The 27022-nt window shown below is 32.4% G+C and overlaps 1 protein-coding gene across 2 annotated transcripts in view; it reads right to left on the bottom strand.

Annotated features, from left to right (window-relative positions):
- Positions 1-27022, bottom strand: part of LOC150104274 (uncharacterized) — a 224188-nt gene that overhangs the window by 20130 nt on the left and 177036 nt on the right. Inside the window, exons 43-49 of one of the 2 annotated variants that reach the window (XM_090396879.1) lie at positions 25096-25221; positions 17849-17911; positions 15598-15675; positions 13031-13194; positions 7964-8046; positions 6384-6511; positions 1381-1587 (exon numbers count right to left, since the gene is read on the bottom strand). In XM_090396879.1, the coding sequence (XP_090253005.1) occupies positions 1381-1587; positions 6384-6511; positions 7964-8046; positions 13031-13194; positions 15598-15675; positions 17849-17911; positions 25096-25221 (849 nt within the window). Of the gene's footprint in view, positions 1-1380; positions 1588-6383; positions 6512-7963; positions 8047-13030; positions 13195-15597; positions 15676-17848; positions 17912-25095; positions 25222-27022 lie in introns of those variants that run through there. The other variant, XR_016548687.1, reaches the window with a different exon arrangement.

The raw sequence follows: 27022 nt of genomic DNA, 5'->3' as shown, positions 1-27022 counted from the left end.
CAACTTCACAGTTGGCACAACACATCTGAGCACGTAGTGTTCTCCTTTCGTCTTCCGAAACCAGATTCGTCCTTCGGACTCCAGTTGATGAAGTGTAATTCATCTATCCAGAGAATGTTTTCACTGCTTCAGAGTCAAACGATGGCGAGTTTACTACCTCTCTATCAAGCGCTTGGCGTTGCCCTTGTTGACGTTAGGCTCGTGTGCGATTGCATGGCCATGGAAGTCCATGATCTTCAAATCCCAACAAGCAGTTGCGGTGATGGCGATGCTTGAAGAGACATTTTGGAAGTCGAATGTGAGTGCTTTAGCCGAACAGGTTGACACATTCACCCTATTTCTTATTAAAAAACCTCAACACTTAATATTTCTTATGAAGAAACACTCAACTTTTTCTTTCTCGATTAGATTCTTAATAAGAATCTAATCGAAACACTCAGCTAGATTCTTAATACTTTTTTCCTCTCTACGCGCTTCAGAAGTGCTCTGAGTACCCGTTTTGCGATTCCATGTTACCTAACACGTTGGTATTGTATTATTGTTGCCTCATCGTTTCCAGTTCATAATGACATCACTTAGAGTTGATCGGGCAGCTGCAGCAGGACAGAAATTCCTGGAACTGAATTATTACAAAGTTGGCATCCGGCCACTAGGAGTAAATCCGCCCACTACGATTGTGTCACAACTATCACTGAGCTCTCCAGTACCCATTTTATTATTTATGTTTTTTTTTGAAGTGTGCAAGACAGTCCGCTTCCTTGTATATCTATATGAGGATGGCTATGATGTACGTATATAGCCATATACTGTTGTATATATGTTGTACATAAATATATTGATGTTGATATCATTTAATGTAGACATCATTCACAAAAGAAATAAAGAGAAAAAAACCAAGGCATTCCATTTGCATGGATTCAGAGAGACTAGTGTTACATTAAGACGATTAAGGCTTAGAATATCGTGGGTCCAGTACCCCAATTCGAAGTGATATAATTTGTACCTGGTCCAAACTAAATCAAATCGTGAACTGTCTCACCAGCCATTACCGTCCTTTTTACTACAAACTGCAAGTACTATGCTAAGTCCATTATGTATTTTTTCGTAATTTTTCAATAGAGTAATTTTTTTTCAATAGAGTTATAATGATAATGAAGCTCAAGCGATGTGAGGAAATATCTGGTAGAAATATTTCCAATAGATATCTTCACATCACGAGGGCATCTCTTGAATTTTGTAATGACTTATTTTAATGAGCTTCCTGTTTGTTTATCTTTCCATCGTTGATTGTAAATAATATGGTATTATTTCATAATAGCTAATTAATTCATTACTAAGAACTGCTGTCATATACGCATACTAAGTACTATCCAATTTTACCTTAAATAACTGGCATGCATCAAGATCAACGCAAATCATTTTATGTATATCCAACAGCCAGGAAGTAGCAGCTTCCCATGGAAGGAAGTGGCGTTCTTTTCTCAAATATTTTGCTAAATTTAATGGCACATCATAGATAAGGATTCCTCCATTGGCAAGAAGAAATGCGTCGTTCAAGAGATTAGTCCGGTCTTCGACACTTATTTCCTGAAGATAAAATGAAATTATACATGAAGTACTCAAATATTCATCGACATTATTACGTTATACACTAAATGAATAATACATTTTATATTTTGTTAAATACATGCTGTAACAATGAGAAGTGAACAATATTCAAAAAATGAAAAAATTAAATTCTTCGTGGAATGAAATTTTCTATGATTATTAATAATGATTACTAAATATGATTACTAAATAAGCTACATGAATAGGATTTCACATTGACTGATAGAAACTTGCAATATATTTTTCTCCCAACATTTTGATGATATACTGTAATCCTATGTCATCTAAGATAGCCTCGCAAATAACTATATATCAACTTTTATCTCAGTAGACGAAGTTATATACCGAGCTGTCGTGATGGAGATTGCGACTTTTAGTTTTTAAATTTTATAAATTTGATTTAAATGTCGTGAGCATTTTTATAACTAGCTTTTAATAGGTTTCCAAATGAATTTAGTTACGTAAAAATTAAGCTATTTGGCAAGATTTAAACGGATTGACAACCGATACTACTGATATATCAGTTTTAGGCACACTTTTATTCAATTAGCCAGTTATTCATTGATTTATATTGTATACTGATGTTTTAATTTTATTTAATTTTTTTAATCCGTTTCAGATTTTTTTTCTTGTTTTTTTTTTTTTTTTTTTTTTTTTTTTTTTTTTGCAAACAGAGCTTAAGAAATTAAATCTTCTGCGCCCAGGACTCCTTTTTAATGGGCATGTGGACAAATCAGCAGTATCCTAGAAATGCATTCTCATTCCTAGGGTGCTGCTGAGTTGGTGTGTTATAATGTGGTTAAGCTGAAAACAGAATGATAAATAAATTATTCGTGAACAAATTTAAAGGACGCTATGCTGGGTGCACCCATCTATCTGACAAGATATATTCAGTTGAAGACGGATTCAGTTGAATTAATATAGTGCAACTTTTTTTAATTAGTAAAAAATCGTTATTTCCAAATATCCGAGTTAAAGACATGAACCCATAACAAAGTACAAATGGCTATTGCCCGGTTACACAAACTGATAAGTCAGTGTAGGTTTTTTTTATTTAATTTTGATCGATGCAAGTAATTAGTAAATGTAGCTTACATAAAACATGATACTTGGTGGGATAATAGAAAGCGCGTCACTGTTTTTTTTGACAAGGACTGTCAGTGAATATCGCGTCTAAAAACTTTCTCTTCTCCAGGCAGCATTTAATTAGGCGGATATAGAGACTTTCCTCACCAGGAAACTCCGTTTTCTCTCTTATTATAGGTAAAGCACAATGAAGCTACCTGGCTTTTGTTTCCATATCATTATAACGTAGCCTACTTTAATCATGCATTTCATAGCAGCGAAAGCGGCGAAAAAATGAGGTTTTCATCTTCACGTCATCTGGAGGTTGACTTTTAGGATAAAATTTTAGAGAATACCTTTACTGACCTTGATATACGAAATGCCAAATTAATCGCCTAGCTTCATAAAATCAGCAAAATAAAAGAAATAAAAAAATGAAGGCCCAATTATAAAATGAAAGTACATGATGAATTAAAGTGAGGCTCTCAAAAACAGTTCCTGTGCAGAACATGTGGAAGTAATTAAGTTATTAGATTCTTAATCGCGCTAGTTTTTCAAACATAGTAGATTCGTGATCGTTCTAGTCTCAAATAATGTATTTTTTCAGTCGCACACAAAATCATCTCTATTCTATTTTATATCCAGAGAATGCTTATCCCAATACAAGGAAGTATGCATACAATCCAACTCATTCTAAAAAAGTGAGATAAGTCTGCAGTCAACATACCGATCGCTCTCACCTCAGTCCATCCTAAAATAATAATAAAAAAAACTTATCAATATTCAACTTCAGATTTTCTACCAAGAGGCACATTAGTTAATTAATGACCACCAATATGGAATACACCAATAAGAGTAGCCTACATCACCGAACGCTGGATATGTATATATCAAGAAAACGTTTAGAGAAACGTGTGATCTTGCTCTTGCCTTTTCCAGAGTGGTTGCTCGTGTCTAGAATCATAACCTGCTCAGTAAATTTTCTCATACTTGGGTTTAAATTTAGGTTTAATTCTCTGTAACTGTTAGTCAGCTGAATAAGTGCAATATTTCAGTTTAGCTTTTGATTTAACCATAAGCACTGGCAGGGATATCTTCCCTGCCAATGCAGGAGTAACTCATGGCTCAGTTTTATAGCCTGTTCTCTTTCACCTACACCAACTCTCCATCACCAATAATAAATACACTTTATTCCCCCCAATTATTCGACAATCTCTGGAGTACATAAATATCTCTAGCTTCTATAATCAATGCATTGAACATTCATCTCTATAGCATTCTTCAGTGGGATGAGAATAATCTAGTTATTTTCATTGCTACAAAAACTCAGTCTTTCTTTCTCTCTAAAAAATCTTAAATCACCTTCCCTTATCTTCAATAATACACAAATCATCAGACAGGATCAGAGCATAAACACATCACATCATAAATTTCTCAACCTCTGTAAACTACCATTTTCAACTTAAGGATCTGCTTTTCACCCATCCAGCTAATTTGTATAAGTCCGTTCCTTGCAATACAGTTCATATTCACAGGGTGGTACGCCTTAAACCTCCCTAAAATGTATGATGCTCTCGAGAGGAGAGAGAGAGAGAGAGAGATTCGGCAGAAAAATAATCCTCTTTCATCGACTTCCTTCACCTATATGGTAGGCGGTCTGTTTCAGTTATGTCTTTCTTATAGGTATTTACATGGAATTGTTCTGGTGGACTGCCATCCATGAATCCTCTGTTTGCCATTGAGTTTGTTTAAACATAAGAAGTAGCGGCTCAAATATCCCCCACAGACAAAGTGCAAACATATCTAACCTTCTGCCCCTCTTCCTTTTTTAATTCATCTCTTCTGTTTTCTGGAGCCGCCCTCAAGAATTCCTATTAAGAATTCCTATATATAAGAATTCAACAACAAATACTTCAGGTTTTCAATCAAAATGTCAATAGAGTCCTTCTTGCTCAGACTTCGTTTCACTTCCCTTCCCACACACAACATTGTATGCTGCAGATTCTTTTACTACTTGTATGTGCGGGAATGATAAAAATAAATATTGACCTTTTGATATGCTTCGGTGTATTTCATTAATCTAACAACTGTGTCTGGATATTTTTTATGATATCTGATATTTTAAGATATTTGTTCGTAGACTTGAATTGAGTATTGACATAGCAAGCAATCTCGAGGTAACCTAAGCTGAATCATGACTTACTTCTCATAAAAGGGGAGATATGATTGAGACATTCAAATTGCTAAAGGGATTCTATAGGATTAATTCAGAGGATATTTTTGAGATCAGGACTGGTGGTAGGAGAACTAGGGAACACCTATGGAAACTGGGCAAGAGTGTGGTTAGCAGGGGTGTTAGAGCTGGGTTCTTTACTTTTAGAGTGGTAAATGAGTGGAATAAGCTGCCAGAGTCTGTTGTGCGTGCTATGACGGTGAGCGAGTTCAAGGCAAGGTATGATAGATACTGTGAGAATATCGTATAGTTGTGTGGACATGATGTTTAGGGCCTCCCTCGATGAGTCTAAGGACTCCCTAGAGTCGCCCGAAATAATAATAATAATAATAATAATAATAATAATAATATGCATATTTCTATCATCTATAGATTGTCCATCCACTTCTTACGTTTGCTTTCTTATTCTTTCTTAACTCTGTTCCTACCAAGTTTTATTAAGAATATCAGAATTAGAGTGGGTAGTGATTCTTCTTTTACCTTATACTTTCCAATAAACAAAAAAGGAGGCATCTTATCCATATAGTGATAGCCCCACCACTAGAATACTTACCAGTAAAGTCCATTACAGAAAATAAAAAATAATTTTGAGTCTCTCGTCAGCTAAACTACCACTGCATGATATGCACTTCATGATAATTAGCTGACGAGAGACTCAAAATTAATATTTATTTTCAGTGATGCACTTTACCGGTATGAGGTAAGTAGTTCTAGTGATATGCTTCATGTTCTAAATCAGGCCAACTTCATTCTATACGCGAGCCAATATATGACGAGTGCTAGCATCACAGGCCGCACACTTTTAGACAGAACTTAAATAAAAATAAACTCATTTTTTCAAGGAAATAGTTATATATATTGAATTGTTATATTTGTTAAATCATTTTACTACTGGGAGAACAATATAAAATACTTGAAACTGAGTCCTGAAGCTGATCACTGTAACCAGAGCAGAGCAAGTGACTTTCAATGATGCGTTACTCTGAAGCGCATAGATATCTATCACTCTCAATACTACAATCCGCACAGAGAAGCAGTAGATTTTATAAATTGAGTAATCTTTTAAAGCAATTTTAATGCCGTGTTGAGAATATAAATTGTTTTCGTCATGAGAAATAATGAATATAACTAGTATATCAATCAGAAAATCTGCGGTCGAAACTAATAACTAAATTGATAATACATATAATTTAATATAGTTTATATCCTGCCGCGGGCCGCACAAAATCACGTTACGGACCACATGCGACCGGCGGACCTGCTGTTGGCTACGTATGTTCTAAATAAACATGTTAAATACATGATATTTAAATCCACAATTGAAAAACTCTGTTTTACTACGTAAGAATAAAGATATTAATATTGGACTGAAAAACACTTCATATTTCATTCATGTGATAATTTCGATGAATGAAATAATGAAACATGGTTTATCAAAAATTTCAAAGGAAGCTGATTCAAAGCGTATGAAAATTACCTCATGGTTTCCTTTCAGTGCATCAATTAAAGATATCCACTCAGCTTCATCGTAATTTACTAAGTAGTATCCCGTAAAATTAACATTGAATTTTATCCAGCTTTTGGTTTTCGGAATCTGAAAAGAAACTATATAAAGTATTGTTACTTTCTCACTAGTTATTTTTCTGTCACTAGTTATCATTACTAAAGTGAATTAACAGGAATTAAGAATATATAATTTATTTAGTGTTGTTCTTTCGGTTTCATTATTAATGTCCATTAGTGTTCGAGCCTAATAAGTAGCTCGGACATTAATATTTACTATTATTCTACTTACTATAGGAAGGTATAAAAGTAGTAATCCGTGTTTTTTGAGATAATTTCGAAGTTTTTTGCACACATATTTATATATGGTTAAGCATTTCACAATGGTATTACAATATCTCTATATTACAATAAATTTAACTTCCTGACATAAGAATGCTACAGTGTGGAAAGAGTTTTTGTTCTCTGGGTTTCTGCCTGGTCGCTGATGAGAACTAATTAGTTGGAAACAGCAGTCAGAATGGTGAAACCTAAATTAAGCATTAATAAAAATAAAAATAAAAACAAATGAGCTGCTTGGCAGAACTTGTGTATTTTAAGTTGTCCAAACAATGGTAACTCCAATACGAAGATTATATTCTCATAAACTCTCTGGTAAAATTTCTAAACGCTCTCGAATTTCTTTTATGTTTGTTTATAAAAAAAAGGTTGAATCCATAATATCCTCCATTTTAGTATCTCAATTATGCCAGATTTAATCTTTTACGCTCAACATTTTAGTGAATTAAAAATACACTAGGTTCTTTTCGTAAAATCATAATCAAACGATTTTTATGAAATAATATATGCGATACGAAAAAAGAAATATGTGTGACGTGTTGTCTGATAATTTCAGAAACCGAGTGGGAATCTGTGTTCATAAGAAAGATAAAATACTTAAGTATCGCAATAACGAGGCAGTAAATATCCCATGTATATATTTAATTGCAGTTTATCAGTAGTTTTTAAAGTGAAAAATGCAATCGGGTGTTTTCGAAAACAGCGATTTTTCATGAATGGCAATTATAATTTCTTAAAAAAAAAGAATTTAAGAATTGTAATATGCTTGAAATCTTCTTAACGAGTCCCATATGAAGTAAGTTGTTGCTTACGTATTTGAACATTAATTCAATCACTTTCATCTTCGTATTAAGAAATGGGTCTTAGAGAGAAATGCATAAAGCGAAAACAGAAATGAATATTTAGAGTAGTTCGAAGTTATCCTCTGAGTAGGTGCTTCTAATGCAAAAGCGCAGTACTAAACAAATGAAGGATATCTCATTTAGAATACTGAATTCTCTACTTCATTTAATGAAGTAGAGAAAGCATTGTAAATGAAGTATTATCGACAAGACTGTGCTATAAAACGCCACTAATTAAATTGGTAAAACGAGTGTAAAACAAAATTAGTAACGTTAAGGATTTAAGGAATATTTTATACATTAGAATGCATTGCTGCTAATATAAAACAGATGTTTTCATTGCAAATTACAGCGCAAAATTCATATAACTGACCTGGAACGTTTGAGTCTATCCACACGACTTCCACAGTGTTTTTCACCTGGTCATAATAGCTGAGGGGTATTTTCCAGTGATAGCTAAAGAAATGGAGGAGTATATAGATTACTCAACTACAAGAAAAAGATTATGTTGTGTACGAAGAAAGAAAATAATACTGATCACAAGGAATAATCACGCATTAATTCATTCTGTGTTTTAACTATTTGTCAAAAATCTGCTCATCGTTTATGAAACCAACTATTCATCGCTACTATATAATCTTACATTTCATTACAGAACATACATATTAATGCACACTGTAGTTTAGTAGGATATAGTGATAGACCATAGCGCTCCTACAGTAGTGTATTACTTATACGCACTGCTGCACCATTTGACCTGCAAGGAATCGTTAACGGTAATGAGCGGAGCTATTTTTTCTGAGTAAACGGCTGTCATTCCATGATCATATGAAATTGCTTTCCATGCTTTTTTGGATGCTGTCTTTCCATTTGCACAGTGTTCTTATGTGCTGTTTAAAGTTCTTATCATCTAAACAAAGAAGCCAGTAAACGATGGAAGTGATTTGTTCTTTATTGTCTTCCCTTTTATCTCCTAATCAAACTATTAATTGTGTCAGTTACATTCCTCGAGTGCGCTTTCATTCAACGATCAACATTGTAGAAAAACGAGTTGTTCTTCGATGATCACGCGTTTCCTTTCCAAATCAATTAACATCCTCTATTAAAAATCTATTCTCCATCCTCTTTACTAGTGATGCAGAAAACCACGATATTCATCAGTGAAACTACTATCAGACCATTCCAACAACTATTCCCCTCTTTAAAGTCACTTTCTCTTCTTGCATCAGGGCTATATGTTCGTATAACATTCGATATACAAGTGTGCATGCAATGATAACAGCTGCCATAAGCACAGGGTGTGTTCGAGCAGTTCAATAACTTATACATGTTGATTCTATGCATGCTAAAACACAACAACCATGACGATTTATAACTTTTCGATATGCAAGTATCACGAGATCTAACGAGTTTGAAATAGTTGCCTGGTAGCAGGATTAAAATTGTATTAATAAACGAGAGAGAGAGACTTTCAATATATACAGTTATTAAGCAAATAAGATTCTAAAGCTGCACTGTTCAGGTCGTAAGTGTTTGACTGCTAGGTCTATAGACCAACCATTAAGGAATGGTTGGTCTGCAGACCTGTTATGTGCGCTTAAGTAATAAGGTGAGTATACATTCGTAGATGTTCTCTTATCTATTCCAGCTTTGCTCTTATCCAAATAGGAACATTTGCATTGGTCCACTGTTGTTTTATTTTAGAAGTGATAAGTTAAGAAAATATCGTACCCTCTGCTCGAAATTAAAATTTTTCTACCCAAAATCTGTGCACTTGTTTTAATCAACATCACAGTTTTCCTGTTGATCAATAAATAGATTTTCTTTTACATCACAAAACGAAAAGTGTCGTTTTTATGAGAGACAAATTAGTGTGAGATTTATTGCAAAATTTTGTAAAAAAACAAAACAAAAATGAAGATAATTCAAGTTTTCTGAATTTATTCTTTGTCTTAGCAAATACTGCAACAAATTTTAAATAAATTATATAGATTCGTATTCTTATGAACACACTTAAACCGTTTATGCATTTATATACAAAGAGTTGTAATCACCCGATAATTCTTTGAAAGGGTATCTCCAATGTATATGATGCCATTGAAATTCTACTTATAATAATAAATTATTATAAGTAGCACATATTAGATATGCGTTTATATCTGACTTATCTTGCAGTGAGCTTTCAGCAATTCCATTTGCTCGCGCCATTAGGTTATAACTGTCAAGCACAGGTGCCTCAGGGTGCCTGTTATGAAAGAAAGTAATTTTCCGAGAAAAGTGTTCTTTGGATAATAGTAATCTCTGTGTCAGTTGACTTGAAATAAATAACGAAACGCAGTTTCTTCGATATGCAATTTAGTATATAAAATAGATTGCCCTTTTCGGTGTCAGAAAAGGAAGAGAAGGATGACTTTATTGTATTCTTTTATTAAATGAAAGGTTGAAAGTACGTGCTTAGCCTTGATTAACTTAATGACTATAGATATCGACAGAGGAAAGAAGACATGAAAGTTTCTCTGGCCATTGACTACAGAAACGTTTTAGTCAATACATACATATATATTTAAAAATAGATTTAATGACTTAGAAACCGAGATTACTTATAAAGAGTTAATAAGATTAATACAACTAGTTTCGGCTTATAATAGCCTTCATCAGGTATTCTTAAAGGAAGAGAATAGTAATAAACATTGAAGTATCTAAAAACTTGAAAATACAGGTAAAATATCGCCACACATAATTGATACATAAAAAACGTTGTATTTTTTCAAGTTGTTCTAACAGACGTGCCATTGTTTATTGCAAGTATGCGTGCAGACTCACGTGAACGCCAATATTGAATAACTGCAGCATGGCTATCTGGGATGTTATAACTCAAATTATTGTTTAAGTGGACAGGATTCAGAAGGATTTCCCTTGATTCTATAATTTTTCTCTCAAACTCATCATCAGAGCGGAAAATATTTTCTGATCTATCCCAGCAAACGGAGTGGCTTTGTTGATCATCATTAGGATTATTTGAAAAAAGAACATGACTGGATAACGCAGTTGCATGTGATCTTTTGTAAGAGATGTCTCTTTTATGCTCTTCTATACGTTGCTCATCAGATTTGTTAGTTTGTCCGAAATAAGGGATATTGCAATCGCACCATAATTTATATACACCTGGATATTTTAGGTTGTGATGAGGAGGATTTGGATGACTGATTAGAGAACGGATTTTTGGAAGGGTGGTGAAGAAAGTCTTGATGTTATAATTTTTAAGGACTTCTGCTAATTTGTTAGAGACTGTGCTAATATTTAAAGGCAGCATCTCCATCCCATATATTAGCACAGTCTCTAACAAATTAGCAAAAGTCCTTAAAAAATATAACATCAAGACGTTCTTCACCACACTTCCAAAAATCCGTTCTCTAATCAGTCATCCAAATCCTCTTCATCACAACCTAAAATATCCAGGTGTATATAAATTATGGTGCGATTGCAATATCCCTTATTTCGGACAAACTAACAAATCTGTTGGGCAACGTATAGAAGAGCATAAAAGAGACATCTCTTACAAAAGATCACATGCAAAAGAACATGACTGTTATCCAGTCATGTTCTTTTTTCAAATAATCCTAATGATGATCAACAAAGCCACTCCGTTTGCTGGGTTAGATCAGAAAATATTTTTCTCTCTGATGATGAGTTTGAGAGAAAAATTATAGAATCAAGGGAAATCCTTCTGAATCCTGTCTACTTAAACAACAATTTGAGTTATAACATCCCAGATAGCCATGCTGCAGTTATTCAATATTGGCGTTCACGTGAGTCTGCACGCATACTTGCAATAAACAATGGCACGTCTGTTAGAACAACTCGAAAAAATACAACGTTTTTTATGTATCAATTATGTGTGGCGATATTTACCTGTATTTTCAAGTTTTTAGATACTTCAATGTTTATTACTATTCTCTTCCTTTAAGAATACCTAATGAAGGCTATTATAAGCTGAAACTAGTTGTATTAATCTTTTTAAATCTTTATAAGTAATCTCGGTTTTTAAGTCATTAAATCTATTTTTAAAAATGTATCACAACAACCGAGTTGAAGCATATATTTACATACATATATAAGAGCCTGTGTAGCTCAGTGGATGTGGCGTTTGCATACCACGGTGCTTGGCCGCACAAAGGAAGACTTGGTTTCGAGTCTAGTCGGCGACTAGAGGAAATTTTTCTAAGCCTTTTTTCGACCGGTTCCCGAGTTAGTCGATCTCTGGCACGGAGAAGAGGGTTTTTTCTCCCGGAAACTCGGGTTTTTCGTCCTGTAAACTCAAGAAAATCGACCGCAGAACCCACATTATTTCAGACATTAAATGTATTGTGTTAGGGTTAGGGACTACGAGATGGCGGTACATTTGAGCCGTCTCTCTTCACTGTGTACCGCTTAATTGGTAATAGCCTTGGGCCATCTATCTCTGATCGGTACCAGTGGAGATTGAACTGCCAACTCAGTATCCAAAAGTTAGATAGGGCTAAATGGCCTCGCCTACTCCCCGTATAGGGGAATAAAAAGGCGTTAGCTGATTTTATATATATATATATTTCAATGAACTTAACTGCCTGTAACTTTTACAAACAGAGAGGATTATTCGAAAACACGAATCTCACCTTCAACGGAGACTTTGTGAGCCTTCCGTTGACTAGTTGGTTAAATATGATTCACTATATGTAAATATGCATAAGATAATTATATGATATCATTGAGGCAAGATGTATTGTTTCCTAAAAAACTGGTGTTGCATTTGTCGTGTTGCTGATAATTAAAGCAAATCTTGGGGTTGGGGGTTTCTTGATTATCTCAAATATTACATTTACTACATTTTTGGACCGAAACAACCTCACGATTATTCTTCACTTTTCTTCGTTATGAAACGGATGATATGCTTGTTAATCCAAAAGGGATTTCACAGAGGATTTTATTATTTTTGGTAAATGTGGATGAGTGCTAACACCTTTCTGCATAAAAGAACCTTTGAGTTTTAGTCTGAAAGGCTATTACTAAATACTTTGCGATATGCTAATTATCATTGACGAGCTATTGTCTTGTTTTTCCTTAGAAAAATTACTTTTCTTTCCATCTGATCATCCACGTATGAAAGTGCATCTGCTGTGCATTATGGGATACGAGAGCAATCTGGTGCAAAGTCAATCATCAATATGTATAACTTACTTGTGAATTTACTTAGTGCGCAAGTTTTTGTTGCTAATTCTTTGGTAAATGATAAAATAAGTATATAATTGCTTGTCAAATATAATTTATTATTAATTTCCTTTACTTTCCTAATTTCTTAGAAAGACAAGCTTTATAAAACGTAACTGTGCAAGTTCGTCAGAAGTAGATTTTTACAGACCATGCATGCATATTATAAATAAATAAATAAATACGCACTTACCTATATTGAGAATTATCAAGTGCATTTTTTGCTTCATCGGGGAACAAAAAGAATTTGTGCTGCTTTACCGTATAAAACGAGCCGTCTCCGCTTCTAGTGACTTCAACGTATGGATATCCAGTTTGCCGTGTCCACGTGTCCATGAAATTCCCAACGTCAAGTTTCTTTTCAATTAAATTCAGATAAAAAATCAGTAATTTATCATTAAAAGAAATAACATACAAGTGTATAGTTAACACAAGTAACCTATAAACTTTATCGGCTTGTTCTGTATGCATAAACTGTACCAAGCATTTCTTTCCTTGTATAACATACACTTAATTAAAGTTTGGAAATGCGTTAAGAAATTATGTTTTACTTTACTACATATTTAAAGTACCTTTGAAGATTAGTATGATGAACATAAAATGAAATACTCTGCAGCATAACCATAACTTTTCGAATGCTCTCATACTAATAGCTTTTACCAGGATCCATAAGAACTTTCAAGCTTCTCTAGATATTGATTTAGGGCTTCAAGCAGTTCCAATAAGTATTTAAGTCATATAATATTTGGAGTCAATCTGTTTGTCTAAAACTGCATTTTCTAATACCTAATAATAATAATAGTAGTAGTAGTAAGAAATATTACGTAACACAGATCAACTAGGTCAACAAGGTCAACCAGAATCAGAGAAACTGGATTATATATTTCAGGGCATAGAATTTGAAAATGAATTTTCCCAGCAGGATAGGTTTCTTTGTAACAAACATGAGAAGCATCATAAGCTTGGTGGTATTTAATCATGAAAATTAAAAAAAGTAATTGTCATTTAAAAATAAGCTGTCTTTTATAAAACCAATATAAAATCCCACCATCAAGTGTCTCATATTTATATATCACAAGTAAGGGGGAAATATAATTTATCGAAGTATTTAAAATACTTTCAAATTTCACAGAAACGTGAAAGCCTTTTTAAATACATTGTTTGATTTAGTAAGCATTTCAGTATCTCTATTTTGCGAAACAGACAGTAGTCTCCTATCAGGCTAGTATTCTATTTTCCCTCTTATCGTTGCTTTAATACTATAATGACCTGGTGAGACCGTTCATTCTTCACGTTGCTTAATGTAGCAAGGTTTTCAAGAAAGAAACCAGGTGTGAATGTTCATTGACATCCTGGCTCAACCTAGTGGTACTTTGTTATAAGTCCATCATTTAGTTTTTTTGTTGTTGTTATTGTTTATAATTGTAATCCAGATAACCTTAAAACAATATATTTGACGGAGTTCCATGTCTCTGATTCTATCAAGGTAAGTTATCATCATCCATACCAGAAGAAGAAAGTTTATCATCCACGAATACTGTAATACCTTGAAGGATTGAGGGATAGCTGATTAAACAAAAATCACTGGTCATATGCAAATTCTAGGTGAGTACGATATAAAATATTTATTTTTTATACAAATTCCAGATATATTAATTCAAATAGAATTAAATAAAATTCTTGCTTCAAAGACCTTTTAGTTCGCTTTTCATCCCGCAAAACTGGCCAGAAGATCACACGCCATTAACAGATATAATATGAATTATATCTGTTAATTTATGTTCGTTATGTTAAATTAACTTTATAAGATATGTAACAATAATGAGACGCTTTTTTTTTTAAATCTTGCATCCTATTTTATACACACAGTAAATTTTCAAATTTTCTGTGTTTACTTACTGGGAAAGATACTATGGCACTTCTAATGCGTAATGGAACACACTGAACAGCCGCTGAGTTTTAAATGTAATATAACAACGCTTAAAGAAATAACATGTGTTGTGGCCTCTCTAGCCTCATCATCTACCGAAATCGCTATAACTGTACTCAGTGCTTAAAAGAAATTGTTGAAATTTTTTTTCAGAGAGGGGGGGGGGGGGAGAATTAACATTATCGCCAAAGGTAATTTCTTGTTGATTGTCTTGAGTTTCGCGCTGTACTTCTATTCTTCCTCTTTTTTTTTCTTTTTTTCTTTTTTTGGTATGAAAGGAGCACAACGATATATACCTAAGTAGTCTGTGTTCTTCTTCCTTTCCCATTAATCATTTAGTTGCGATGAAATTTCATTATGGATGCCCTGTCATTTATTAGCATCTTTCCACGATTTGTGATGATTCATCATTCTGTCATACGTGCTTTGATGAGTGACCATTTACGTCACTTAACAGCACTGGCAGAGTCTGAAATGATACTCCTATCAGCTTTCTTGATTATTTCGTAACATTTAGTTCAGATTCTCCAACAAATTATTACCATTAATCAACGTCTAAGTTTAATTAGGAAATATTATATTTGATCAGTTATACATTTTATACAATTTCATCTCGGAACGAATTCCGGGGGACACTGAAGAAGGAAAGTAAAAAAAGAGCGAAATGGCAGTTGGTCATTTTAAATGTTTTCGAATGTTTAAGTAACTTAAAAACAAGTATCATTTGATTAACGTTTAGTGGAAATTAAAAAAAAAGTAACATATTTGACAGTCCATCGTATATTGTTCGAAATTAAAGAATTAAATGAAACATTTCTTCCTGCACTTACCTTGCTAGATTCTTCGGTCAAGACCTGCCACAAATCAGAAGTATTAGCACTCTTATACTGGAACTTATTTAAATATGCCTGTAAGAAATGTATTCGATTATACCATTATGGTTGTAAACTTTAAAACGGATTGTATATCATTATAAATGTATAACACTGAAAAACATGGTTGACTGAAGATAAACAACATTGAATAAAGAAAACTGCGGTTTTCTTTATTCTTAAGACGAACGAGATATGTTAAACGCTTAATTAGTAAGCAGAGATACCTTCGAAGTATACAGGACTACGAGGACGATATACTAACTCAGTGTAAAACTGTATTTTGATTAAAATTCCACGATTACGTAAATACTTTCAGTTGTCTAAAATTATCAACGAAACAGCTTTTGTCCATGAGGGATCACTGTGATATATATGTCGGTAGTTTTTATTTTATTTTTCATGCAAATCACATTAACGAAAAGTCCGGACCCTGTTTCGTATTATTACTATACGTGTCTTTTCGATGTCAGTCTTGAGTCAAATGTACTGATTAATTTAATGAAAATTAATCAGCTTTCTTAAATTTTGGAAATCATCAAAACTTAGTTTTTAAAGCTCGCGATTCCTGACTAGTGCAATGAAAGTGGATAAGACTTAAGCGTTGAATACCGTGCTTCATTTAGTAGTCATTTTCATACTGTTAGAATATTAAGTTTATTATAAATTACTGTCAGACATAAACGAGAAAAAAAAGGAAGGATATGTTATTGACTTTTAAGTAAATAATTTTATAGACATTTTAAACGATCGGTAATCTTTTTAGTTATTAGAGATTTAAAAGTCATGCAAGAAGTTTGCATAAGATCGTAGACAAACATGGAAAGCAAAACTTTTATGCAAATTAAAAAAAAAAAAAAAAGATAAGTGAACAAAGTGTTCTCTTCATTTCTATTTAGCAATTTTTGAAGTATACGAATTAGAATTCAATATTACAGTTAACGTTTGAAACATCACTTAATCAATTTTCAGGATAAAATGGATTAGTATATTTATTGGTGGTTTATATATTGTTGGCAAAAATATATCTATTTAGAATTCAATAGTGAACATTCAGTTTCACTTACAAAATTAATGTTGCAAACTTTTATACTTCTGAACCACTAGCGCTCGGTTAGTTTCGGCGAAGCACTTTGATTGGAAAGACCTGCATTGGAATGCCGTCTACAACGCGAACGCGAAGAACCTTTATCAGGACTTTTCAACTAAAGGTGAGTTTGCCATGAAGAGTTAGCGCGATTTTTCATTCCGCAAAATAAACAAACTGGCCAACAGAACCCACGCTGTGACCGGCTATGGAGCCTAACACGCAATGCAAAATAGGAACGGACTTTTATATTCTAATTACTTAGAAATTAATACGAACGATAATTAAATTTAAATAAATAGATGTTTACAGTGTAATTGTTTGAATATTTAGATAGCGTAGAAATCTTCAATATAAATGTAAGTAAATGATGCATTATTCGTTTGAAGATATATTTACTTTCTTTTAATTAGTGAAGAAAGTAAATTACTGAAGAAAGAAAAATATATTTCAGACCACTTAACATTGTAGATTTCTTCACACTTAATTATCTTTATTTTTTTCTGAAACAATATTCCTCACTGATGAAAACATCATAAATGAAATAGAGAAGGAGCATATGCAAAGTCAAGTTTTTTCATCTTTAATTAATAATTAATACAATTATTAATTAATTTTATTAATTTAATTTATTATTTAATGATAAAGTTAATTTTTAATTAATTAATAGCATAAGATAATTAAATGTGAAGGTTTCTTCACAATTAATTATCATTCTTTTTTTCCGAAACAATATTCCTCACTGATGAAAACAGTCAAACGAAATAGAGAAGGAGCACATGCAAAGTGAAGTTTTTTCTTCTTTTGCTTAATTGGTCGTTTATGGAAACAGAGATGCTAATAAAAATCACTTCTAAAGTATACATTTTTGGTCGTTTTATAATAGAAATACAATTTTATTAATACAGACCAGTATTTTACAATAAAAAACATATATTCAAACCTACCAGTTTCGCCAGAAAACTGTCTGGCTTTTTCAAGGTATTACGGAGATATCTCCGTAATGCCTTGAAAAAGCCAGAAACTGGTAGGTTTGAATATATGTTTTTTATTGTAAAATACTGGTCTGTATTAATAAAATTGTATTTCTAAAAATCACTTCATTAATTCGAAATTACTTACCAAAAGTCCTTTCCTGAAATCACTTCCCAAAACTAATTCCAGCATTCTCAGGACGCATCCTCCCTTTAAAAAAAAGAAAAGAAATATATATATATATATATATAATATATATATATATATAATATATATATATATATAATATATATATATATATATAATATATATATATATATATAATATATATATATATATATATATATATAATATATATATATATATATATATAATATATATATATATATAATATATATATATATATATAATATATATATATATATATATATATATATATAAGTGGATCTATATAACACAAGTGGATGAAGTTCAAATAGCAATCGCAATTTGAAAACCATGCCTACACTGAGTATCAGAAAGAAGAAACTACTAAGTAGAAATATGTAATATAAATTGCTCTAATGCAGAAAATATCTAAGAAGGATCTATCTTGTCACTTGAAAATGATAACAAATGGTCATAATAATAACGAAACAGGCAAACATTAAAAGGTTTCGGATGTTTGCATAAGCAAAACCTGATAAGCAGGATTTTTTTAATGTTAATTAATTTTAATTTTCATTATCAGACCACCGCCCAACAACTTATTGGGGGCCTGGGCTGGTTTGAAAAAAGTTCCCTGTTTGGTCTGTTGAGCAGAGTTTCTAGACTCTGTAAAAATAAATTTAAAAATTGCGAAAAGTATACATAAAAGTGATAAAAATGGAAACAAATCCTTAGCCTACATACGATAAAAATATATTTTATGTTTACTGATAACCTTTCGTAGGTGAAAACCACACACAAAATTAAAATTTAAAAAAAAAGATTTCAAGAGACATCCTTATATACTTATCACATTTCTAAGTGAATATTGAGAAAATGACCTTCGGAATCAATTTATGGAACAGAAAGTACCTGTATACCAATTGTCTGAGCGAGAATTCTTGAGACACGTGCAATATTAATGTTTCTGTTCGAAAAAAAAAAGCTTTAATCACCAGGAGGAGAATAACCGTTATAAGAAGTTTTCGACTGAATGCCTTTTAGCTAGTTCATATGGATGTTGCAGGATTTATCACCGAAAACTTAGGTTTCTCATCCCACAAAAATGACAATCTAAAAATAAATAAATAAACAGATAAAACATGCTTACCTCATAGATCTAGACGTTAGCTGTTATAAGTAACTCAAATAAGTTTTACTACCTGCACAAATGCTTGATTTATGAATTAACTTATGAGATCCGGTCGATTTCGACGAAGCCCTTTTGTTTGAAAAGATCTGGTTACTTTCAGGGCTTTTCAACTGAAGATGCTACGCACCTTCGGTTGAAAGTTACAGGATTTTTTCTCTGCCCTTAACTTGGTTTTTCTTCGAACCGGCATAGAACACACACAAATATATCTTTAGTTGGTATTATGCAATACCAACAAAAAATATATTTATAACTTTACCAAATAAATACATAATACCAGACAAAGATGGTTGGTATTATGCAATACCAACCATCTTTCCTATAAGTATGGTACGAAAACTAATATGAGTAGGTCGTGGGCCTTTAATGGCCTACAAGTACTATTATTAATATTATACATCTACACTACAAACTCAGGATAATAGCAAAAACTGTATCGATTAAAAGGCATTGCTCCTATCCTACATAAATAAAAATATCTATAGAGCATTATGTGAAAACATTTTGAGATACGCAGTTACAATCGTTACAAATTTTGAGATACGCAGTTACAAAATGATATTCTGGGAACTAAGAAAAGAGCCTACACTCATACAGCAATGAGAGAACACAAATTATTTAAGGTGAAACACTTATGCCAATCTCAGTTAAAACATTACTTTAGTCCAACCTACAGAGTAACCAGAACAACATACCAGATAACATGACCACAATCAACAAACTACATAACATATAAGTATAGTAATCACTAGCCACCCGAAGCCTCTATATACTTCACACGATCACCAAACTGCCATTCGACGGCATAGCCCTATGGACCTACAAAGAGCTAAAACCAGCGCTATATAGATATTATAGCGAGACTGATTAGAGGAAAATTACACTACAACGAATTCCTTTGTTGTATCATTGAATTGTGTAATGAATTGCATCCATATTCGTGCTCATGTATATGTAAATAATATGAATAAATATTTATCAAGTTCAAAAGCATTATTATTACGGGCGGCGCTGAGGTCAGTATGACAGTAAGTCGATACGTGTTGTGCTACTCAGTAAATTAAGTTAACTTTAGTGAAATCTGCCATTTAAAGTGTCGCAATCATAAGAGCTGGGATCATTAAGTGCAAATCTTTCTCTTTAACGATATATCCAATTTACTAGTAAGTCAGCATTAAGAGAAACAGTTGTTTCATTATCGTATATCAGAAGTGCAGGCAGGCAATATTGCTCTCAGCTTCCTACAAGAATGTAAGAATGTAGAAACATGGCTAAATGACATCAACAATTACACAACAGATAGAGTTATTCTAATAAGTTATATTAACATTAATACACTTGATTGTGGCTCTCCAGCCACTAGCACATATCTTGATATATTAAGCCAGTACAACACAAATCCGGCTATAATCTCCCCCCCAAAAAAGAGAAGAAATTCTAAACGAATCACTAACACAATCGTGCACAGACCACATAAACATATGAGCTCCTTTAATACATATCAGTCATGATGATCACCACTAAATTAGCTGACTACTACTTTATCGCAACTTAATACCACAAGACAACCGCTACATTCCCCACATACTATAAAATTCTGCCAAATAAACCGCACTTTACTACCATAGTAAAAAGCATTGCTGATAATAACCTTATAAAAACACAAACTGGAACAAACTACTTACTTTAAATGATCCAGCAACTTTATACGACAGTCTCAAATTTCTGTTTAGAGAAATATAGAGAAAGGCAACAAAACACGGACGCCCTTAAGAGCATTGCAATAAAAGACATTCTATGGCAGAGATAAAAGGGTCACTCAACAACATTCACCTAAAAACATTGTACAAAAACACAAGAATCTAAGAACTAAAATTTGGAGCACAAAATAAACACTATTACTTATAGAAATTCGAAATACAGCGCCAGTATGAAAGAAACATGGTTTACATTTAATGAACTATTAACCTGAGAAAGAAGAATCCTCCCCACATGATTTTATCACCAAAAACATCGGTCAGGAGAACAATCAGAATGAACTCGCAGAATCATTTAATTACTCCTTCATAAACAGCATCATAGAATTTTAAAAATATACATTTCCGGTTTAGGTCCAACACAAAACTATTTAACCAAGTTCAACAGCAAACCATGTACTTTCCTCCTATATCGAAACTGGAACTGAAAGATGCTCTCTCACAATTAAAGCAAAAGACGAGTCCAGGCATTGACAAAATCAGACTCACAGATCTGCCAATACATTTTGAACAACTAAATCCTGTACTTCTGAAACTTGTGAACATGATTTTCGACACTGGCACTATTCCCAAACAACTACCTCTCACAATGCTCACTTGAAATAGCTGGTACCACAGAACAGAAACAAGACAAAATTTCTGAAGAAGCAAAACAGCTGAATGAAAAAACGAAGAGAAATGAAACAATCAAATAGCCTACAGAATAAAACTGAATTGTGCAAAATGATCAGAAAATGTATCACAGATGAATTACGAAAATTCAATTGTAAATTCATACAACAAACAAATTGAAAACAACAGTAGTCTCAAAAAAGCCAAACAGCAATAAACAGATGGTTGCAGTCAAACTACAAGATGGGACCATAACCAGAGATAGATAATATGCTATTGCAAAAAGAATGGAAGAATATGGAGAAAGAAATGACGTTCACAACCACAGACCAATAGCTAACTTACCTCTCATCTCTAAAGGTCTTGAAAAAGTAATACACACAAGTTTACAAAACTACTTACAGAAATATAGCATCATCTCACAAAATCAATACGGTTTCCAAAAAACGAAGAGCACACCCATGTTATCAGAAGACATTAAAAACGAACTAAATAAAGATCTTGATAAAAAGAAATATGCTATTCACATATTCCTTTATCTTACCAAAGCTGTTGATACCCTTGACCATGAAATACTGCTAACCAAACTATACTCCATCGGAATAAGAGGGACATTGCATACCACACACAGAAGGCAAGAAACAAAACTAGGTACGTCACGGAACGTAGAATACAAATACAGCAAGGAGTTTCTCAAGGAGCAATATTATCACCCACACTATTCAACATATACATAAATGACATTCAAAACTTGGCATTACAAAGTCAAACATATCAATACGCAGACGACACAGCACTACTAACAGTCCACACAGACATAAACACTACACTCTCCAGAGCACAACATGACCTAAACAATATAACTGGCTACTTTTACCACAATTCAATTATAGCAAACAACACTAAAACGCAAATGCTAATAATAATAATGAACCCTAGAATTATGCACCCTGCACCACTAAGGATATACTCGTCCTTATATCCTTAGTGTAGCCACACATACCATTACATTAACCATGGTAGCTATCACTGTTCCGAAATCACACCCATAACACACGCTAAAAACCTGGGTTTATACATTGACAACCACCTTGAATAGACTAAACACAGAGAATACCTTCATAACAAACCACGCACTATTGCTGCAAAACTTTTCGAAGCAAAAGATATGACTCCGACCCACCAACGTAAAAAAATTCATATATAATGAAATTTGTGAAACAATACTGAGGTACGATATAACTGTCTATGCAAACATAGCAAATAGTCACTTATCAAATTTAGAAAAACTTCACCGAAGAAATAATGAAAACACACCAGGATATAATTGAGAATAAATATAACCGAACGCTTAATGGCAAAACACGAAACCCTGAGTATAAAGAATCTAAGACACTACGTCTTGTTACTAAGACACTATTTCTGGAACGCTTACTGTAATAACGGAGAAAATTATCACATAACCAGACTAAACACAACACTCTACACAAGCAAGCATTATAGCAATTTGTATGGGACCACCATGAGGGAGTATCTTATACCCAAATTACTCAACTTGCCATATGATGTAAAACAACTGAATAGGTATAGAATATTAAATGCTGAACTATGGAAATTGTATTAGCACACTTAGAATTGCAACAGTCACCATACATTTCATCTAAAACATATTAACCACAGAACAAACGCTAATAAAAAGAAAAAGAAAAAAGTTTAATATTTAGTTAAGCTTTAATCCCACTGACTTTAGAAAAGCTAACGCTAGCTTCGAAGCCAGTGGTTTACTCCGCCTTATCATCCTTTTACTGAGAATATTAGTATCTAAATCATTTTGATAAATGCGAAAATTTTCGTTTCATATTCCTTAATATATCATTTTCATTCCTTTACTTTACGTAAGATAAACGAACACATACTCAAACATACTCAGTTATTCAAATAATGCCATTAGTCTTTTATAGATCTTATTTTAAACGAACCAAAAAACGAAGTATTTATTGCATAAAACATAATTAAATTAATACTTATATTAAAATTAATGAATGTGATATAATATATTATTAGGTAAAATATGACTATTACTATATATAGTGTAATAATGTAATAATATAATATTGATATATAATACTATATATCAATATTATTATGCACGATGTCATAATATTACTATGTAATATATGAAAATACAATGTAATAAAACATTAATATTAGCAAACATGTTTGTAAATAATGAATTTACTTTGTATTGTATGGTTGTACAAAACAGTAGGAAATATAATATTTTAATTGTAAATGTAAATACTGTGTATAATCACACTTTCTCAAAATTTGAATTAAAAAACGTGACCTGCAACATCTTCCTAAGTTTGGTGTATTTGCCTTTTTAACGTAAAACGCAAACCTTCTGAGTTCTGTTTTACTGAATAGAAGCTCACATCATTTTATTTATTACTAAAAAGCAAAACCGATGTGAATAAAATACACGAAAACATTATTAGTCAAAGTAAACAGAGAACTTGGAAATATGGGCGCCTCCAATATATTCTCTGACAACAAAAGAAAAACGACGGCTTTCTACGTGCAAAATTTAAAGTAACCATGAAATTCAAAATTATGTTTATGGACTTAACAAAATCATATAATAAATACTTGAGAAATATCATAGAGCGTCGGTGATGTTAAACTAGACTTCAGAATCTCCAATGTGTCGCTGATTTTTTCCTGCATGGAAATAGTTTTTCCTCTCTTTATGAGAAACAGCTGCTTAAATGTCGCTCAAAGTGCTGTCCATTATTTATTGGATTGATTTTCAGAGTTATTAAATCCAACTATTCTTTATCGTACTGATATGAATATGGACATTTAAAGAAAGGGTTGTAAATGTGTGTGAACACTTGTTGATCTGTAAAGTTTCTGGAAAGAGAAGTAACTGCAACAATTCCCATTGGCAAAGCTGTTAATCCGATATGTAATCAGAGAAATATCATGTGTACAGAGAAACGAGAAAAGCAGGAGCAGGAACATTACCCAACATTAATTAAGAAGGTGAAAGATAAAAGCCATCTGGCTCACATACTCGAAGCGACCGGGGAAGAGGAAACGGCACACTTAATTAACAAAATACTGGATGGTCTTCTCCCAACCTTTCTGTAGCATTTAGAAATGACAAATTTATTAATTAAAAAAACAAACGAGAGTAAAAGCGTGGATTATCATTAAAATTAGAATAATACATGAAAACAACAGCAACAACAATAATTCGAAAATGACAAATGTAAACAAAATAACCCAATATTTACGAAATATTAAGCACATTTCTCATGCTTATCTTAAATGATTATATAGTCATTCGGAATAAAATAAACAAAATAAGCAAATTAGTAACAATAATTTTATTGGAAAAGGAAATTATAAATATTAATAATTATAATAAATAAATTCCCAGAGTGTTCGGAAGACTGGTATCCTTTTAATCCAATAGGCAATGCCTTTGTAATCCGAAACTTCTGGATTGTTTAAGGCACTTAGCCTAAGCTATGTACTTATGATAATGCATTACAGCCTTTCGTGGAGGAGGTGAGGAAGATCATCCACATAATTTATGGATATAATGAAAATAATAAATAATTATATAGCTATCATATATATATATATATATATATATATATATATATATATATACGTACCTTGTTATAAGCCATTCCATCAAATATTTCGTAAGTCTTTTGCTTCCCTGTAACAGGAGTGATGATGGGCTGAGAATCCAGTTTTCCATCATTCTGCATTGTAATTATCTGATTCCGCAAAGGATTCTGTCCATTAAAAATTCCGGTTAATACTGATAGGATAAATCCATAGTTAATTTTATAAATAAATACTTTCTAAAATTTTAAGAACAGCTGTTTATATTTTATCAGCATTCACAATAGATAGAGCTTATAATTCGACAAAAAATTCGATAACCATTGCAATGGAGTATGCTGTGCATTGTTAGAATTTATGGATTGATTATGCTTGAATAATAAATTTTTCTTTTCAAATTACTGAATGATTATGTAAGTGAATGTTGCGTTCCAGTTTTGGCCTCCATTAATGTGGTTGCGAATCGAAATAATGGAAACCACTCGCTATAGCTTTACACTTTCCAAACAGGATAGTCTTTAAATTCCTATCAATATTGATCGCTCACTATAATATCGCTCCAATAGGCCAAAAGCGCGCAGTGAATATTTGGACAACAATATGGAACTTCTTACCTGCACAGTCGTAATATTAACAGTAGTTTCTTTCTTTACATTAGTAAAGTTATGAATTCAGATCAAAAGTTTTTTTTTTATTTTTGAAATAAGGTTTTCAAAACACTGAATTTTTAAAAATTATAGTTTATATCACACTTCGAGCTTCCTAGAAGATGTGTTTTATTTCGAGAAATAATTTGAATATAGCAAGGTTGTCTTTCAGGTGCGATACACAAATTCAGATTTAAAATTAAAGTCCAAAGTTCAAATAATGAATACCCATTATTTGAAATAAAAAATAAAAAATAATCGTTAAAATTGCCACAATTTTAATGAAAAAGAAAGAAAACTAATGTGATATTGTATATCATAGAATTTTATGATTCAGAAAATATGTTAGTACTATATATGTTAGTAAAATAATTTATTAGGAATTTAATAAACATAATTAATTTTCACAGCAATGAAAAGGTTTTGATTCCTCAGAATTCAAGTTTTGATTTCTTTTAGGTATCGTTAAAGAATCATTCGTTTATATGAAACGTATATAATTAAAAACTAAACAAAATATTTCATTTATTCAGAATTGCCTTCCAAATCAGTGTTACGACAATATATTGCCAAAAATAATCTCAATTTATTGGAAAATATTTTGTTAACTTTCCTCTGAGAAAATATTTTATCTTATTATAATACGAAAGGAGAAGCACAATTTCTATGCAAAATATGTTTAGCTCATGATTACCCTATGTTTAAAACACAACTAAGGAATACATTAAAAGAACTTCAAAATGAAATCAGAGAAACCTTTAATAGAGCAGCAAAACTTCTAAAAGACAGTAGTTCCTGCACAACGTCTAGAAAGGCAATAAGGATTGCTTCGAGAAAATTGATTGGATTTGGCTCCGAGTGCGCCCCTTGCACGATCCGATAAGTTCTAATCTTGCCACACAGGATTGCACCTGCTATTAAACATGTACCGCATGCACAGACCTTCTGCGTACCCTACAAGCTGATGTTATTATTGTTGTTAATAAGGTATTGCTTTAGTTAATGCTTCCGAAATATTGACTGCATGTAGAAATTGTTTGATTTATGTTAAAGGACTGCATGTTGAGTACATGCAGTCCCTTGACTATGTTAGGTACAATTTCAAAATTGTACTAATGTAATCGGAACATTGAAATTATATTTCAACTGAATTTTTCTTCATCCAACTGGATAAGAATGCAGATGTGCAGCTTATCAAAATAAATGTAATCAGAAAAGCAAACAGTGAGAAATTGCCGACTATTACTAATTTTAAAAGAGAGGAGGAAAAACAAGCTGAAAAATATATGCAAAAGAGAAAGTGGAACTGACCGCAAAATTTAAT

The sequence above is a fragment of the Typopeltis vanoorti genome, chromosome 8, assembly GCF_054136105.1.
Source record: "Typopeltis vanoorti isolate ZY-2024b chromosome 8, IOZ_Tvanoo_1.0, whole genome shotgun sequence".
Lineage (NCBI taxonomy): Eukaryota > Metazoa > Arthropoda > Arachnida > Uropygi > Thelyphonidae > Typopeltis > Typopeltis vanoorti.
The sequence above is the reverse complement of the archived record's forward strand: the minus strand, read 5'-3'. Positions and strand labels throughout refer to the sequence as shown.